A 16299-nucleotide genomic window follows, 5' to 3' on the forward strand; every position below is an offset into this window, starting at 1 on the left:
CCTTGTCATAGGGGAGGACAGGACTTTGTGATTCATAAAAGGACTTTTACACCAAAAAAAAGTATGATTTTTCAGGCACTTACACTATAAACATGGCAGATTGTCCTAGATTGCAAGGCAATGTGTATTCTATTTGCCATCTGTTAGAGATGGGGCAGTTATCTTCTGTTAATTGGGCAGTTTTTTTATCTCTTCCACAAACCAATCCTCCCTGCAAGAAATACCTTCTGTTCGTGGGCCATTTGAGCGTCCCTGCATGGCTGATAAAATTCCATCTTCCCACTGGGGGATGCTCACCCAGAGGGAGGAGCCAAGCATTCCTACCTGGATAGAATCTGAGATTTTTGGGACACCAGCACAGCCTTTCCACTGGATTCCCAGGGGAGCAGCTGCCTCTTCCACTGATCTTCAGAGGAGGACTGCACCCTTCTACAGGATCCCTGCTCCAACAGAACCACACCTGGCAGTGCAGGAGGGCTGAGCCACAATTCCAATTGGACTGGTACCAACAGCCTGACCCACAGGGTGTCAGGCTGTGTTCTGACACTGTCAGTTTTATTTTGTATTACAGCATTGTTTCTTTTATTTTTATTTTCTTCCCTAGTAAAAACTGTTATTCCTGCTTCCATATCTTTGCCTGAGAGCCCCCCTTAATTTCAAATTTATAACAATTTGGAGGGAGGGTGTTTACATTTGCCATTTCAGGAGAGGCTCCAGCCTTCCTTAGCAGACACCCGTCTTTTCAAACCAAGACACAGATGAAGACCTTCTTTTTTTATTTCATGACCATGTTTTAATCCATGTGCAAAAATACAACTTGAGTAATATAAAAGAATCAAACATAGCATAATTAACTGAGTAACATTCAGACAGTTTATTGGGTTTGAAGAAAGGCCAGGAGGTGCTTTAGAACACATTAACAGATGGGCTACAGATCAGTTCATCTACCAGTGCACATTCATCACACTGCAATACAGCTCATCAGGAGTGACCTGAAAGAAGTTTCTAAAGTTTCTAGTCAGAGTAAGTAGCATGAGACAGGGAAAAGTGGGGTAGGGGAAGAGACCCATCATCTTCATCACAAAGCAAACCAATAAATGAATCTCTCTTACCACTCACTGATTATATGTAAAGATTATTTTGGCCTAATTACATTGGTTAAGTCACCCTTTATGACAGTTTGTATCTAAAATGTTTTCTAGCACTAACAAGCTTTTTGGAAAGCACACAGATAAAGCACTTTTTACTTTCAAAGCTCTTTATGACAATGATGTCAGCTCAGCAACCCTATAAGGTAGGCAAAAATTAGCTGTTTTCTGAGACACAGAGAAGTCAAATGACTTCCTCAAAACCATGGTGAAGAATGTGTTAGTTATTACTAATATCCTTAAGAACCTGGAATGATACTGTTTTTCAAAGAGAGGGAATTCACGGCAACCAGCATTTGCTAGTAAGAAATTACCAAATTTTCATCTCAGTTTTACTATTACAATACTTTTAATTCCCCCTACCTCAGAAAGTGTTCCACACATATATTTTTGTAATAATGAGCTGTTTCATCTTAGTAACAAAAAGCACTGGTCCTTTCCAGCCCTAAGTAGACATCCTACCCAAGAAAAGGTAGTCAAGATACAGAAAGAGTTACAAACTCCACGGCACCAATGATCTTCCCATTATTACAATTACAGTTATCAAAGATACAAGCCCAGTTACTTGAAGGAATTTAGCTGGAGTGCTCTAGTTTTTGTAAAAAAAGTAGAGACAAGATAACTAACCATTTCTTTGAAATGGATAGCTGTTAAAAACCAAGCTATCCTAAAGTGAAGCACACAGCTGCTACAAAGGGCAGGATTAACCCAAGAAACTTGCATATCCCCAGTTGCAAGGTTAATAGATCTGTCAGCTCAGCCCTTACTTATCCCTACAAAAGCTTTTGGTATACAGAAACGTGAAATGGATATTTGAGCTAGGCTCTTCTTCATTCTCTAGGCCCACAAAGAAGCAACAGTAGAAATTCTGTTTTGTACATCTGCACTGAATAGTTTCCAAAACCTTCTGGATATCCCCCTCCATCCAAGCTGAACTCTTGCATTTTCTCCTTGTGTTTTTAATCCTAACAAGTATTTTGCTGTAGAAAGCAGCTGCTTAAGTCCATCTCTTCTTGTTCCGTGCCTAGCCAGATTAGAGAGATCATTTGCCCATTTTAATAAATAAAATATTAAACTGTGGCTCATTAAATAGGCCTGCAAAGACTCCTCCCCATTAACTTCAGCTCAGCTAGAACTGCTGGATAACATGAATAAAACCAGTCTCTAAACAGCTGCACCATGTAATCTGGTACCATCAACTCAGCTTCACTGCTATCACTAGAACCCACTAATGGGACACGGCTCTTTCAGATTTACACCATGAGGGCATAACTTACCTGTGACAGCTGCAGGGTAACACCACTGAGTTTATTGCTACTTTATTGCTCGTGTAAAAGCCTGACCCAATGGTTCACACACACACAAACTTGTTCAAGGCTGTGATCTGGCACCAGGAGCTCCAGTTCAACACCTGTGTCAACTCCTCTGAGCTTATCACAGCTCCTGCACAGGAGCTTTTCAGGAAAACTGACAGACACTAACTAACACAGAAGAGAATTCAGTTGCCACTAAGTAATATCTTATGGATCAAATCCATCTTTTCACTGGAAGGCACAAATTTTCCCCATTTTGTTTGGCATGTTTTTCACACAGCTACACAGCTGCTGAAACAATCAGCTCTCCAAAGGGCCACGTGAACAGCAAGTGGCAAGAGCTGCAGGAGAAAACAAAGCAATGCTGTAAGGTGTAGAGTGGGGAACTTCCTTCAGGGGTCACTTAATTGTGATTCAGTAACACAAACTCTGGACTCCATTGGGAAAAATCTTGTTAAAAAATTGGTTTCTTCCAATTTCCAGTCCCAATTTTTATGCAGAGCCAATGCAATAATCTAGATTTGTTTTTTTCTAACATTCTATCTTTCATCTTTGGTGGACTGGGCTTCTTATAATAAGGCATTTCACTATAATACTCTGAATAACACAATAACACTCTAAATAAACAGAGAAAAACAAATTCAAAAAAAAGCTTTTTTAAAATCAAGAATTTGTTTTCCACCTGTGTATCCATTAATCCATAGCTATTCAGAGAAATGTGGCCCTCTGTCAGCTCCCCCTAAATCAAAAACTGTCATTTCAGAGAGTAAATTCTAAGCAAATACAAAAATGGAAACCATTTGTTTTTCTACCCATTAAGGGCTTTCCAGTTGCATGGTTTGCATTTACAGCTTCACTTTCTGTAACAGATTACAGATTTACTGGTTTTGGCCTAAAGTTTGTGCAGGGAGCTATTCATGCTCCATTTTAGCACTACAACCCACAGAGATTTATAACTTTGAAATGTCTAGACTATCTGGGCCAAGCAGAAGCAATAGTTAATGAATCAGTATCTAGTGCATTTCAGGGGGCTTGGAAATAAAAGCTCAAAATTTGGCTAGGAAAAACAAAACAAAAATTAAAACATACTACAGTGAAGATGAAATACAAGAGAGTGAATTAATGGCACCTACATTGTGATACTAAACGTTTGGCAGTGTTTTCTGATTCCCACGTGGGAGCCACTGGACTCCTTCACCACTCTAAGAAAAGAAGTGATAAGGGAAATCATTGTGCTTGTGAAGTGAATGGAGAGTGTGATTTGAGGCTCTATCTTTCATTGAACCGAGTTCACTCACTTTCACTGAGTGAAAAAATTAGGTGGCAGAAGGATGAAGCTCTTTAAACATTTCTATGACCTTATGTCACCTTGCTGCTCAAAGCAAAGCCACATAGTCCTCCCCTTCTGAAGAACTGATAAATCACTTTTTGAGAGTATAAACTGTATTGTATAATCTATCCAAGACCAGAAATCACAACATTCATTATCAACAGAGCAAGGTAGTCTTCCCATTCTTCTCACTGTCCATAATGGGCCATTTATTCATAACATCCACTGTTAATTAACATGAATAGTGAATTATGAGCAGCTCTTCTCACAGCTTGGGCAGAGCACCAGCTGGTGCCAATGTAATGCCACAAACATAGAAAAGGCCCAGCAGCAGATTGAGCTTGGCTGTCCGCTGAGGAATTTTGTGGAAGTTCTGGCAGCGGAACTGCCTTTCCAGTGAAAATGCCATGGGGATGGTGAGCAGTGGCAGCGCCATGCTGATGGTGTAGCGTGTGGCCAGCACACAGAAAATCAGGTAGGGCAAGAAGAGCAGCACAGTGTAGAGGATGTAGGAGAAGGTGGGGCCGATGAGGATGGCCAGGGTGACAATTCCCGCCTGCCGGTCCGACTCCATGTCCCGCGTGTTGTTGCTGTGCAGGATGGCCTCAGTGCTCAGGGCCAGAGGGACGGCGTAGAGCAGGGGTGACAGGGACAGGTACCCAACCTGCACTGCGTGGGCAAACATGACAGCCAGGGGCCCAAAGGTGATCAGGATCACCACGTCGCCGAGCGCGACGTATTTAAATCCAATCCCTGTGGCAAGACACAAGAAGAAAATCAAGCATCGTTAAACAACTCAAATGTCAGAAAAGAGTGGAGACATAACAGTTCAGCCTTTCCCACAGGAATATTACAGAACAACCAAAGCCTTTCCCATAGGAATATTGCAAAACAACCAAAGCACATGCAGCTCTGGACAAGAAACGTGTTATTTCTTTCTTCTTTTTTGAGATAAGAATTTCTCCAGACAAACCATGTAACAAAAACTAAGAGCCAGGTTTTAATACCCATCTAGAAGTACCTGTCTCTGCAGAAACCCACAGAAATAAGGTAGTTTTCAGTGTGATCATGCATACTAGAACCTAATCCTCAAGAAATACAGAAAATGCTCAGAAAGAAATGCAAAACTGACAAGATGCTTTCAGGGAAACCCACATAACTGGAAGTCTGACAGTTAGAAACTAAGTTGTTTTTATTTTTTCTACTAATGATGTTTGTATCTGTCCAACACAGGAAGACACTAAAATATCCTTGTCTTATTAAGAAGAATACAAAGCAAGTTGGTTTTTCTTCTCCTACAATGATGTTTGTATCTATCCAACACAGGAAGACACTAAAATATCCTTGTCTTATTAAAGAAGAATACAAAGTGTACAGCATGGACAGCGAAGCTCCATGTAAAGAATAACAACAAAACATTCCAAAACAAAGTAACATTCCCACCAAAGGAAAGCAAATATGCCATTAGATACTCTGCTAAAGGATGTGAGATAAACTTCACAAAAAGATTCAGCAGCAGTTCTGATAAGCATTTAAAGCCATCTGTGTAAACAATAATGCCTCAACACCACTATCCAACTGAAGATCTTAGTGTGCCTCTTCCCACAACATTCACCTGCAAAGAATACAAGTTTACGTACCAATACTTCAGGAAATACCACAAATATTTTATTGCAGTGCACGCATGCCTTCTAGGAACCTCTTGACAATTCAGCTGATTCTGTCACTTCTACATTCAGATTCACAAGAAACGGGGTGCAGCACTTACCTCCGGTATAAAGGAAGGAGCTGGAAAGTCCTCCAAAGTAAATCAGGGCCAGGTGCTCCAGCTTGAGGGTGGAGACAGCGTAGAGCCCGGCAGCACAGATACAGCCCACCGTGTAGAGAAAGACTCCAAACCGTACCACATCCTGCGGCTCCAAAATCTGGTCCACCAACGTCCTGTCATCACTCTTCTTGTGATCGATGCCTTTGGAAAAGTCATAGTAGGTGTTCACCAGGTTGCCGGCCCCGTGCACAGCCAGCACGGTCACGGCGCTCCCCACCAGCAGCCCCGGGTCCAGCGCTCCCTCGGCCCGGTAGGCCAGCGCGCTGCCCAGCGCCACGGGGGTCAGCGAGGCGCTGAAGCTCCAGGGCCGGAGCGCCAGCACATAGGCCGCGCACTTGTGTCTCCAGCTGCCGGGGGCGGCCCCCTCAACGCCCGCCAACGCCGCGCCGCTGCTCTCGCTGCCGCTCCCGCGGGGGCTCTCGGCGCTGATGCTGATCTTCTGCACCACGTCCGCCGGTGCCATGCTCGCCCCGGCAGCAGCAGCACCTAGAAGGGGAAGGGCCGCGCGTTAGCGGGGCCCGGGGGGAGCGAGGGGCGCCGCGGCGCCTGCGGGAGAGGCCGGAGCGCCGCCATTACCCGCCCTGCCGGGACCGCCCCCCGCCCGGCCTCGCCGCCCCCGCGGCCGCGCGCGAAGAGTTCCGCACCTGCCGGCACCTCCCGGCGTGCAACTCAAAAGGAAAATGGAGCGGCCCACGGCGTTACGCGCGGCGGCGAGCGGGCCACCCCGCAGCACGCGCCAGCGCCGCGACTCATGTCACGGCCGGCACGGAGCGGCCGGAGCCCGGCGCAGACACCGCCGCTGCCACGGGCAGCCGGACACATTTCAGCGGAGCACGGCTGCGCTCACGCATGCGCACTCAGCGCTCAGCCCGCAGCATGGCGGGCGCTGCGGACAGCTTAAAGCTCGCTCCTTTCAGCCCCTGCCGTGGCAGCGGCACCTTCCACCGTCCCACATTGCTCCAGGCCCCATCCGACACGGCCTTGGGCACTCCCATGGATGCGGCAGCCACAGCTTCTCTGGGCAACCCCTGGCAGGACCTCCCCAAACATTTTCCTAACATCTGAGCTAAATTTCTTCTCTTTCAGTCAGCCCATTCCCCCTTGTTCCTGGTTGAGTCCCTCCTGGTATGCCCCTCCAGATATGAAAGGCTGCTCTGAGATGTCTACACGACCTTCTGTCCTTCCACGACAGCACCACACAGCTCGGTGTCACTCGCTGAAGGTGCTTCAATGCCATTGTCGCCGACAAAACTGATGGATGTTATCAGCGCCAGTACCCGCCCTGAGGGACACCGCTCGTCCCTGGGGTCCATGTGGGCAATGCGCCGCTGACCGCAACTCTTTACGTGCGGCTATCCAGCTAGTTCTTCATCCAACGAGTGGTCTATCCATCAGATCCATGTCTCTCCAGTTCAGAGCCCAGGATGCCATGCGGAACAGCGCCAAACGCTTCACACAGGCTCAAGCAGATGACGCCGGTTGCTCTACCCGATCTCCCCAGGCTGCAGCCCGGCCATAGCCGGCGCCTCACGGAAGGGCGGAAGCCGGCATCGGGAAGGCGGGACTCCTGAGTAATCCCAGCCATTCTATTGGTTAGATCTGCTGCCACTCACTCACTATTGCCTTGGTGATTGGTCGAAAGGCGACTGTCCTTGCGGTTCCTTGGGGAAGGGGTGGGGCTTTGTGCGCTTCTTCCCCCTTTCCCTTTTCCTATTGGCCAGACGTGATGCCGATCACGGCGTTCCTGGGCGCCTATTGGCCAGCAGCGGCTCGCCGGCGCTGCGGGCGCGGCGGCGGGGCAGGCACGGGGCCCGGGGCCCGGAGCAGGGCAGGCGGCGGCGGGTGAGTGAGGGCGGCGGTGCCTCTCATCATCATCGGCTCCCCTTCCCCTCAGCGGCCCCGCCGGCCGTGCCCCGCCTCAGCCCTCGCTGCCGGCCTGCGGGGCTGCCCCGGCTCGGGGCTGCCGGGTCCGCGGCCCTGAGGGAGTCCCAGGAGCTGCCGCCGGGCTGGGTGGATGGGCAGCAGCAGCCCCGCCGCTGTTCTTTGATGCGGGGAACCTCTCCTGGGCTCCTGCCAGCCGCCGCCTCGCCTGTGGTCCCGCTGCATGTCTGCGTGGAATATTTGGGGAGAAGCAGTTGAAGTTCTGGTGTTAGTGCTTGGTTTGGTCTTACAGAATCTGAATATCGGGGCGGCTGGGGGGGCGTCAAGCATCTGGAATGTTTTTGACATGAAGAAAGGCTCCTGAGAAAGTTTGTTTGTGTGTTATGCTGGGAAACCCCGTGTTGCAATGACTGGCGTTGCTATAACTGGACTGCCCATCTCTAAATATCTGCTGGAGGATGTCACACTTGCCAGTGTTGTGTCTTCCTTGTGTTGGTGTAACGCTGAGGTTTCTGTGGAGAAACTTGGATGAAAGTGTTCAGGGAGGGCATATGATAGTGATACAATCCTGGGAATGGTTGTGCTTACTTATTATAAGAAATTGCAAACCCTAGCTTCACCCTGCTGGTTTTCAACTGCTGCATTACCCTTGATTTAGGATTAAATCCCCCTAGGGGACCTGGCCTACTGTAATGTATTCTGGTGTTTGAGGAACTGGAGAGCAAATAGGCTGGGGGTCATGGTGTGTGGTGATACAGTTTTGTCCTGGAGTGCAATGCCTGAGGAATATAGTCATTACCTGTCATTTTATGGTTTACCAACACAGCATCTTTATGGGCATTTTGGGAACAGTCAGGAGGGGCAGCCTTAAGAAAGAAGCTCGGAGATTTCAATTCAAGCAGTAAGAAGTGTGTCTCTCTGAAGAACTTACAGGACTTGATGCCCCTGAGGCCCAGCACACTGGCACCATGTCGGGCACTGTGTCCATCCTGCAGCAGTTTGCCAACGGCTTGAAGAGTCGCAGCGAGGAGACGAGGGCCAAGGCTGCCAAGGACCTGCAGCATTATGTCACCATGGAGCTGCGTGAGGTGAGTGCTGCCAGTGGGGGCATTTATCCTGTGTGCCTTGGGAGTGTGGAGTCATGACCTGGGTGCCTTGGCAGTGGAGATTTTTGGAAAATGGAGATGAGGCACAGCAGAGAGTTTATCTTTGCCCCCTGGCATGTAGGAGAGGTGAGCAAGTTGGTGGCACAAGGGGGTAGGCAAGTACCAGAATAAGTAAACTTGCTGCATATTGGTCACAAATAAAGGAAACTGTTTTGAGCTTGTAATGTATGGTTGATTTAATTTCTTTCTGTTTAAGTGGCATAAGAAGCATTGTCTTTATGGAGGTTTTGGAGCAGGAGGGAGAGAGAGAACTCAGCTGGAAGGTGATTTGAGCTTTTTGCTTTTTTTTTACAGATGAGTCAGGAAGAATCTACCAGGTTTTATGATCAGCTGAACCATCACATATTTGAGCTGGTCTCTAGCTCTGATGCAAATGAAAGGAAGGGTGGAATTCTGGCTATAGGTAAGTGAAAGTGCATAATGCTTCTGCTGAGTTTTCTCTTCATGCAACTGTCTTTAGGGACAGCTTTTCAAAAGGAATGAGCTTTTATAGTTGGGGCCTGATGGCTGACTGCTCAGGATACTGGGTGTGTTCTAGTTGCTGGCTCTGGAAATCTGTGTGAAGTGTCAGCATGAGAGCTACTGAGAGTGGCTGAAAACCTGGTACTTCATGGGCCCTGAGCTCTTCTGGGAGTTGAGTATCAAATGTGAATGCTGAGCACATGCCAATTCTGTTCTGGAGCTCAGCTGAGAGCACTTTGTGCTGCCCCTTTATATGTTTCATGGTAGGCTGACTTTCTCAACTCTCTTCCATCTGGAGAGATTGATTTGTGTTATTTAAATTTACCTGGCTCCATAACAGCAGCTTCCATCCCCAAGAGGGGCTCACAGAGCTTCTGCTTTGATTCTGTTCAGCCTCTCCATTAGTGGCTGTGTGCTCTCTGAGATTACAGAGCTGCCTGTTTCCCCACTCTTGGGGAAGTCAGCTTGTGTAAATACTTTGCCTTCCAGGCAAGTAGGCTGTACTGTAGCAGTTACTTCTTAAATAGCCAGAGATGTGTATGGTTTAGGCTCATAGACATAATCATCCAGAGCCAATGTGTTTGTTTTTGAAGGCAGTGTAAATCCCTTAGAGAAATCTTTATTGATAATATCAGGTCTTATGCTGACAGTATCACATTCAAGTTCTTTTGTGAATTTAGTGATGTTGAAAAGTGCCAGCTTGACAGCCCTGGACACTTATGGCCTCTTTATCTACAAAACAAGTACAACCCAGCACTGGCAACAAAAGCTTCTGCCATGCTGGTGTCTGATGAATTGCCTCCACCCTTTGCAGGAAAGACTGTCTCTAGGCCTGAAGAGGAGAACATTTCCTTGTCTGTTTAGTCTTTGACATGTGAGGTGGACTAGCTACAGCAGTTACATGCAGATGGATGTCTTTCTGTTAGAAATGGGTCTGTGATCCCAGGGTGAATTATTTTTTTTCCTCTTCTAAAATTAAAATGGGGAAAATTTAGGAGGCTACCAGATGCATTTTTCTACTCACTTAAAAAGTTCAGGCTCAAAAGAATGGTGGCCCTTTACTGTGCTTGATTTTTTCTTTTTCCTCTGTGGATTTGTAGAGGGGCTTTTTAGGGGGGCTTAATGGAAATCTTTAAGGAATGTGAAGGGAATACTAGCTGTCACCCAGGGATTACCTACTGTCTGCCTCACTGACTCTGGGGAGAACTGCAGCACATGAAAACTGCAGCCTTGCTCCCTTTCTCTGCAGCAAGTCTTATCGGTGTTGAAGGAGGTAATGCCACCCGTATCGGCAGGTTTGCCAACTACCTGAGGAACCTCTTGCCATCCAATGACCCTGTGGTAATGGAGATGGCTTCCAAGGCCATCGGGCGGCTTGCAATGGCTGGTGACACTTTCACAGCTGAGTATGTGGAGTTTGAGGTGAAACGAGCTCTGGAGTGGCTGGGAGCTGACAGGAATGAAGGTCGTAGACATGCAGCTGTAAGTGATGTCTTTTTTGTTGTCATGAAATAGTTGGGATTAGTGAACAGTGGTAGGAAATGTGCACAGAAATCTGCAGAAAAGCTTTGGTCAGGATGGGAATGGTTGCCAGTCCATCTCTGAGAATCTGTAATGCTCTCATGGCAGACAGCGTGCTGCTTCATTGCTTCTCCATTAGCCCAGTGACTAATGAAGACCAAGACACTGTTATGCTAGGAATTGTCAGATTGTGGGGATGGAAACAGCTCACAGACATCGACAGTCTAAACAAATGATACTACACTGTAAAAGTTATGAGGTTTGTCTCTGTGTGCTCATCTTTCACATTGTTACTGTTTCCCTCCCCACGTCCAGGTTCTTGTCCTGCGTGAGCTGGCCATCAGCGTGCCTACCTTCTTCTTCCAACAAGTGCAGCCATTCTTTGACAATATATTTGTGGCTGTGTGGGATCCCAAACAGGCCATCCGAGAGGGAGCTGTCTCTGCCTTAAGAGCCTGCCTTATCCTTACCACGCAGCGGGAGCCAAAAGAGATGCAGAAGCCCCAGTGGTACAGAGTAAGAAAATAACTTTGTTTTGAAGCAGCCCCTTTATAATGCATACACATGTTGAAGTGCCAGTTTTCAGAAGTGCTGGCTAAGCTAAGAACCTGTCACTTTTGTCAGTAAAAAACTGCCTCTCCTTGAAAGGGTTGAAAATATAATGGCTTCCAAAGTGAGTAGCTCCTTTAGCCTACTGCTGCAAAAGTAAGCAAGATTGAACTCCTTCAAGATTACATTGTTCTATCTGCACCTCATCTTCAGCTGTTGAACCTGACCTAGTTTTATAGCCATGCAATTAATCTAGTGTCATCTCTTAGTAGTAGAGGGTTTTATTAGTGTAGATAAAATATATGTGTGAAAGGTAAGAATTCTTTTGTATGAACCTTTGCTTTGCTGCCATTGTCATGTGAATTCAAGCTTGGTGATATCAAGTAAGTTTTGAACAGTGCAGTCAAATGTTATGAATTTGGATTTCTTGTAATAAAGTAAATGCTGCAGGTAGCAATGAAGCTGGTACCATGCTGTTTGATTAGTGCTGCTGAAAATGCTCTGCAGCAGAGTCCACAGCTTCTGGGTGAATCAGAATTTTATGGTGTTATACTTCTTTTATTACTCTGTTGAGGTTTGTGGCAACTCTTGGAAAATTCAGAATGTCAGTAACTGTTGACTGGCAGTGCTACTTCATTTCCACAGACTTTGTTTCTGCATTGTCACTGAGATTTTTTTCTTTTCCCCCAAGCATACATATGAAGAGGCTGAGAAGGGCTTTGATGAGACTTTGGCCAAAGAGAAAGGAATGAATCGTGATGACCGAATCCACGGTGCCTTACTGATCCTCAATGAGCTAGTGAGGATCAGCAGCATGGAGGGAGAGGTGAGCAAAGGAGCAGGGTGGTGATCGTGGGGATTGATTGAGAGTGTATAGCAACTCTGCAGTCTGTGGAGATACCCCATGGTGTTGCAATGGAGTTGTTGGGTGAAAAACTCATCTGAACATGGAATCAAGCATTAATGTGTGTTAGAGAAACAAAAGGGACAGGTTTGGGCTGAGGAGGTCATAAGCTCCAACAGAAAGTCTATTAACTGGATTAAATACCATGAAAAATATTTTTTCTATGGAATGAGGGCTCTCTTGCATGTTAGATACTCAAATATTTTTGCTGGATTTTACTCTCTTGATGTTTTAGAGCTATTTGAATATTGATTATACAGGATGCTATTCAGGAGATTTGGGTAATACTGTACTGAGAGTATCTTACTTTTTATTTTTTTAATGTTTCTCTACTTTGTCCAGCGCCTTAGAGAGGAGATGGAAGAGATCACTCAGCAGCAGCTTGTGCATGACAAGTACTGCAAAGACCTGATGGGCTTCAGTACCAAGCCTCGCCACATCACTCCCTTCACAAGCTTTCAGTCTCTTCAGCCCTCTCAGTCAAATGCTTTGGCTGGTCTCCTGGGGTACAGTGCTCACCAAGGAATTATGGGTTTCGCAACCTCACCTGTCCCAGTAAAATCTACCTTGGTAGAAAGTCGATGCTGCAGGGATCTGATGGAAGAGAAATTTGATCAGGTGTGTATTTGTTCTTCAACTTGTCTGCCACATTCTTAACATCTGTCCTTGCAGAGGAATGGTACTCAGTGTTTTTGCTTAGCAGGCAATATCAGCTAGTATTGAACTGAGCCTTCAAAACTCATTATTTACATGTATTGTGGCTTTGTTATTGTCTGTCTTGGGGCAAATGATTTATTTCCTTTAGAAGCAGTCTTGATTATCCTTTTCTTTGAAGCACTCTGAAGCCAAATGTTAGTAGAATGCCTAAAAGCACACAGGTAATAGACATTTGTGTGTTACTGCCAATGGTCATCCTTTAAAGACTAATCTGTTTCCTTCCAGGTCTGCCAGTGGGTTCTCAAGTGCAGAACCAGCAAAAATTCTTTGATCCAGATGACAGTTCTCAATCTGCTACCACGACTGGCCGCTTTCCGCCCTTCAGCGTTCACAGGTGACAAGATGAATGGTTGGATGTTAGAAATATTGCTGAATTTGGGCTGGAAGTTCTCCAGATCTCTTTGGCCCAGATGAACTTGTGCAGCACACCAGACATGGTGCTTGTCTGATGAGCACATTCCTCTGTGGGAATGTCTTTTTCTGAATAGGTGTGACTTGATGGCTGATGCCAAAGTGTTGCTCTGATGAATAAAATAAATAGAAATCTATTGTCAGAATTTGGTGATCAATACCGTAAGACATAAAAACCTCCTTTTTCTGTTTTCTCCTCAATATGTCATACTTATGGTAGAATTCTCTCATGCTCTGACTCAGTATATGCCAAATATTATTAGAGTTCTCTTCCTTTTTCTCTGTTGCATGTGCTAGGAAATACCCACCAGCTTTAAAACAGTTTAGTTGATTTATCAAACAAGTTTAGGAGAGTATCAGAGTTGAAGGCAAGTCACCAAGCTGCTCTTAGTGGTTTGGAACAATTTTTATGTTAATTATTCCAAATTTCCAATCAATCACTATGAAACCAAGATGCTTGGATCTTATATATGTATAAAACCTGTTGCAGTGTGGGTGTTTTATAGCTTTTTTGTTCTGGTGATTTTTCTTTTTTAAAACAAAGCCTTCTGTAGTTTGAAATGTTTATTATATGGTGACATGTTTGCCACTGATCATGTCAGCAAATTTAATGTCACTATGTCTGTTTTCTAGTTTTACACTTATAAAGATTTAGTTGGAAATGTTATGCAGCTGTATAAACCTAAATGAATTCTAATATATGTATTGTTTCCTCTTGTGGGCAGCTGACCAGTATCTTCCAGACACCATGAATCATGTTCTCAGTTGTGTGAAGAAGGAGAAGGAGCGAACAGCAGCCTTCCAGGCCTTGGGTTTGCTTTCTGTGGCAGTGAGGTCTGAGTTTCAAGCTTACCTCCCAAAAGTCCTTGAAATCATAAAAGCAGCTCTTCCCCCAAAGGACTTTGCCCACAAGTAAGTATGTGGAAGTTGGAGGAGAAATGGAAACACTTGCTCTTTATATAACTTTTGTAATGTGGGATCAAATTCTTGTATTAATGTCAGAAGTGTTTCTGTAAGACTGATAACACAGAAGGAGAATGAGGAAAGATGTTTGAAAAATTGCAGGTCCTTGTAATTTTCTGGTCCTTTTCCAGGAGACAGAAGTCTGTGCAGGTTGATGCCACAGTCTTCACCTGCATTAGCATGCTGGCACGAGCCATGGGACCCAGTATCCAGCAGGACATCAAAGAGCTTTTGGAACCTATGCTGGCTGTAGGCCTGAGGTAAGCATAAATCTGTTCTGCTGTTAGCTGCAGAATGGCATTGTCAGCCGTACAGAGTGAGATCTTCAAAGTTTTCAGATTGATAAGGATGATTATTGCTTTTAAGTTAACATAAGTGAGCTTTCAGAAGATCACTATAGCTGTTTAAAAAGACTGGTTATGTTTTAACTGTTAATGTACCTGCTATTTAATAGAATTCATATCTCAGTAAAGAAATCTTGTTATAGAACAGCTAGTCCAAAAGTAGTCTCCTTTATTTTCCACTATTTAAACACATTTGGCAGCCACCTGTGAAATTCTTGAGAGCATCTGATAGCCAGCAGACTTGTGGCACATCATACTGGCAGAGAAGGAGTGCTGAAGTGCTGAATATTTGTTCCTGGCTTCTTTCACCTTTGTGGCTGACAGTTCTTATTGGAGGAATTAAGTTGTTAGTATGGAAAGGTGTGGAGAAAGTTTTCAGGTAGCACAAGGCTGTTTAAATTATATTGTCATGTAGAAGTGAATTTTTGTTTAAAAAACATAAGCGTAAGGAGTCATTTAGATTTGTAACAGTATTACAGCAGCACTGGCTCATGTAGTGATGTGTGCAGCAGTCCTGGGACTTTGCTCACCCAGTTTATACAGGAAGGTCACTTCATGCCTCAGCTCACACAAGGACCTTGTGCTCTGCTTGCAGGTGTTGCTCTCCTGTATGAGTGCCCACAATTATATTGTGATTGGCAAAGGCATAAATAAATAAAAAGGTGAAATATGCACGTCATTGTTTCTTTTCTAATGACTTTTGCTTGCTTCTTGCCCCCAGCCCTGCTCTAACAGCTGTGCTGTACGACTTGAGCCGTCAGATCCCGCAGCTGAAGAAGGATATCCAGGATGGGCTGCTGAAAATGCTCTCTCTCGTTCTGATGCACAAACCTCTGCGACATCCAGGCATGCCAAAGGGCCTTGCCCACCAGCTGGCCTCCCCCAGTCTCACCAACATCCCAGAGGCCAGTGATGTGGGGAGCATCACCCTTGCCCTGCGTACACTCGGCAGCTTTGAGTTTGAAGGTGAGATGAAGTAAGGCAGCAGGGGGCAAGGCCATATGGGATAGAAACAACTGGGGCATTGGGGTAGAGTACAAGTAGCAGAAAAAATCAGAAAGCATGTTCTTTAAACTCCTGTTCTCTGGCAAAACTGGTAATCGAGGTGTAAGCCTGTGTTTAACCACTCACGTTCCTCTCTTCAGGCCACTCCCTGACTCAGTTCGTCCGGCACTGCGCGGATCACTTCCTGAACAGCGAGCACAAGGAGATCCGCATGGAAGCAGCCCGCACCTGCTCCCGCCTGCTCACGCCCTCCATCCACCTCATCAGTGGCCATGCCCACGTGGTCAGCCAGACAGCAGTGCAGGTCGTGGCTGATGTCCTCAGCAAACTGCTTGTGGTTGGAATAACTGACCCAGGTTAGTGTGGGATTCAGAGAAAAGGGTTCTCCTACCACATGTTGATTTTATCATGCGAGCAGGTGATGATGATACCAATAGAAATAGAATTTGTGATAGAATTTGAACATATTTGCCACTAAACTTAATCTGTCACTCTTGGTAAAATCAAAAAAAAAAAGGTCTCCCAATTTCTTTTTCCGAACTTAATCTGTCACTCTTGGTAAATCAAAAAAAAAGGTCTCCCAATTTCTTTTTCCACATCTTGATTTTTGAGGTATTAATAGAACACTAGTGAAAAGTGTTCCAGATGTGCCCTTGGTAATCTTTTGAACTAGGCAGACCACTGAGACTCCTTTTGCTGCTGTTCTGGGTCACAGCCTTAAATTTTGTAGTTTGGGAAGGAATTGGTCCTTCTTGTT

The 16299-nt window shown here is 45.5% G+C and overlaps 2 protein-coding genes across 7 annotated transcripts in view; one reads left to right on the top strand and one right to left on the bottom strand.

The window, feature by feature from the left end:
• Window positions 1-766: 766 nt before the first annotated feature.
• UBIAD1 (UbiA prenyltransferase domain containing 1) lies at window positions 767-7143 on the bottom strand. Of its 4 annotated transcripts, XM_039697504.1 has the most exons (4): window positions 6792-7143; window positions 5955-6105; window positions 5560-5760; window positions 767-4544 (listed from the first exon to the last, which is right to left on the bottom strand). In XM_039697504.1, the coding sequence occupies exons 1-4, from the start codon at window positions 6930-6932 to the stop codon at window positions 4057-4059; spliced, it is 981 nt and encodes a 326-aa protein (XP_039553438.1). In that variant the 5' UTR covers window positions 6933-7143; the 3' UTR covers window positions 767-4056. The 4 variants fall into 4 exon arrangements, with proteins under 4 accessions (XP_039553438.1, XP_039553437.1, XP_039553436.1 ...); XM_039697503.1 differs by having other exon boundaries at window positions 5560-6105; window positions 6792-6925; XM_039697502.1 differs by lacking the exon at window positions 6792-7143 and adding an exon at window positions 6264-6404 and having other exon boundaries at window positions 5560-6105.
• Window positions 7144-7369: 226 nt separating this feature from the next.
• The window catches only part of MTOR (mechanistic target of rapamycin kinase), a 63864-nt gene continuing 54934 nt past the window's right edge, over window positions 7370-16299 (top strand). For 2 of the 3 annotated variants that reach the window (XM_039697444.1, XM_039697446.1), the window contains exons 1-12: window positions 7370-7461; window positions 8425-8588; window positions 8961-9069; window positions 10378-10610; window positions 10965-11165; window positions 11890-12024; window positions 12445-12720; window positions 13045-13153; window positions 13956-14142; window positions 14325-14453; window positions 15259-15503; window positions 15683-15898. In XM_039697444.1, coding sequence (XP_039553378.1) covers window positions 8469-8588; window positions 8961-9069; window positions 10378-10610; window positions 10965-11165; window positions 11890-12024; window positions 12445-12720; window positions 13045-13153; window positions 13956-14142; window positions 14325-14453; window positions 15259-15503; window positions 15683-15898 — 1960 coding nt within the window. In that variant the 5' untranslated portion in view covers window positions 7370-7461; window positions 8425-8468. Of the gene's footprint in view, window positions 7462-7518; window positions 7768-8424; window positions 8589-8960; window positions 9070-10377; window positions 10611-10964; window positions 11166-11889; window positions 12025-12444; window positions 12721-13044; window positions 13154-13955; window positions 14143-14324; window positions 14454-15258; window positions 15504-15682; window positions 15899-16299 lie in introns of those variants that run through there. The other variant, XM_039697445.1, reaches the window with a different exon arrangement.

This window comes from Passer montanus, unplaced genomic scaffold (genome assembly GCF_014805655.1).
Source record: "Passer montanus isolate IOZ18808 unplaced genomic scaffold, ASM1480565v1 scaffold118, whole genome shotgun sequence".
Taxonomy (NCBI): domain Eukaryota; kingdom Metazoa; phylum Chordata; class Aves; order Passeriformes; family Passeridae; genus Passer; species Passer montanus.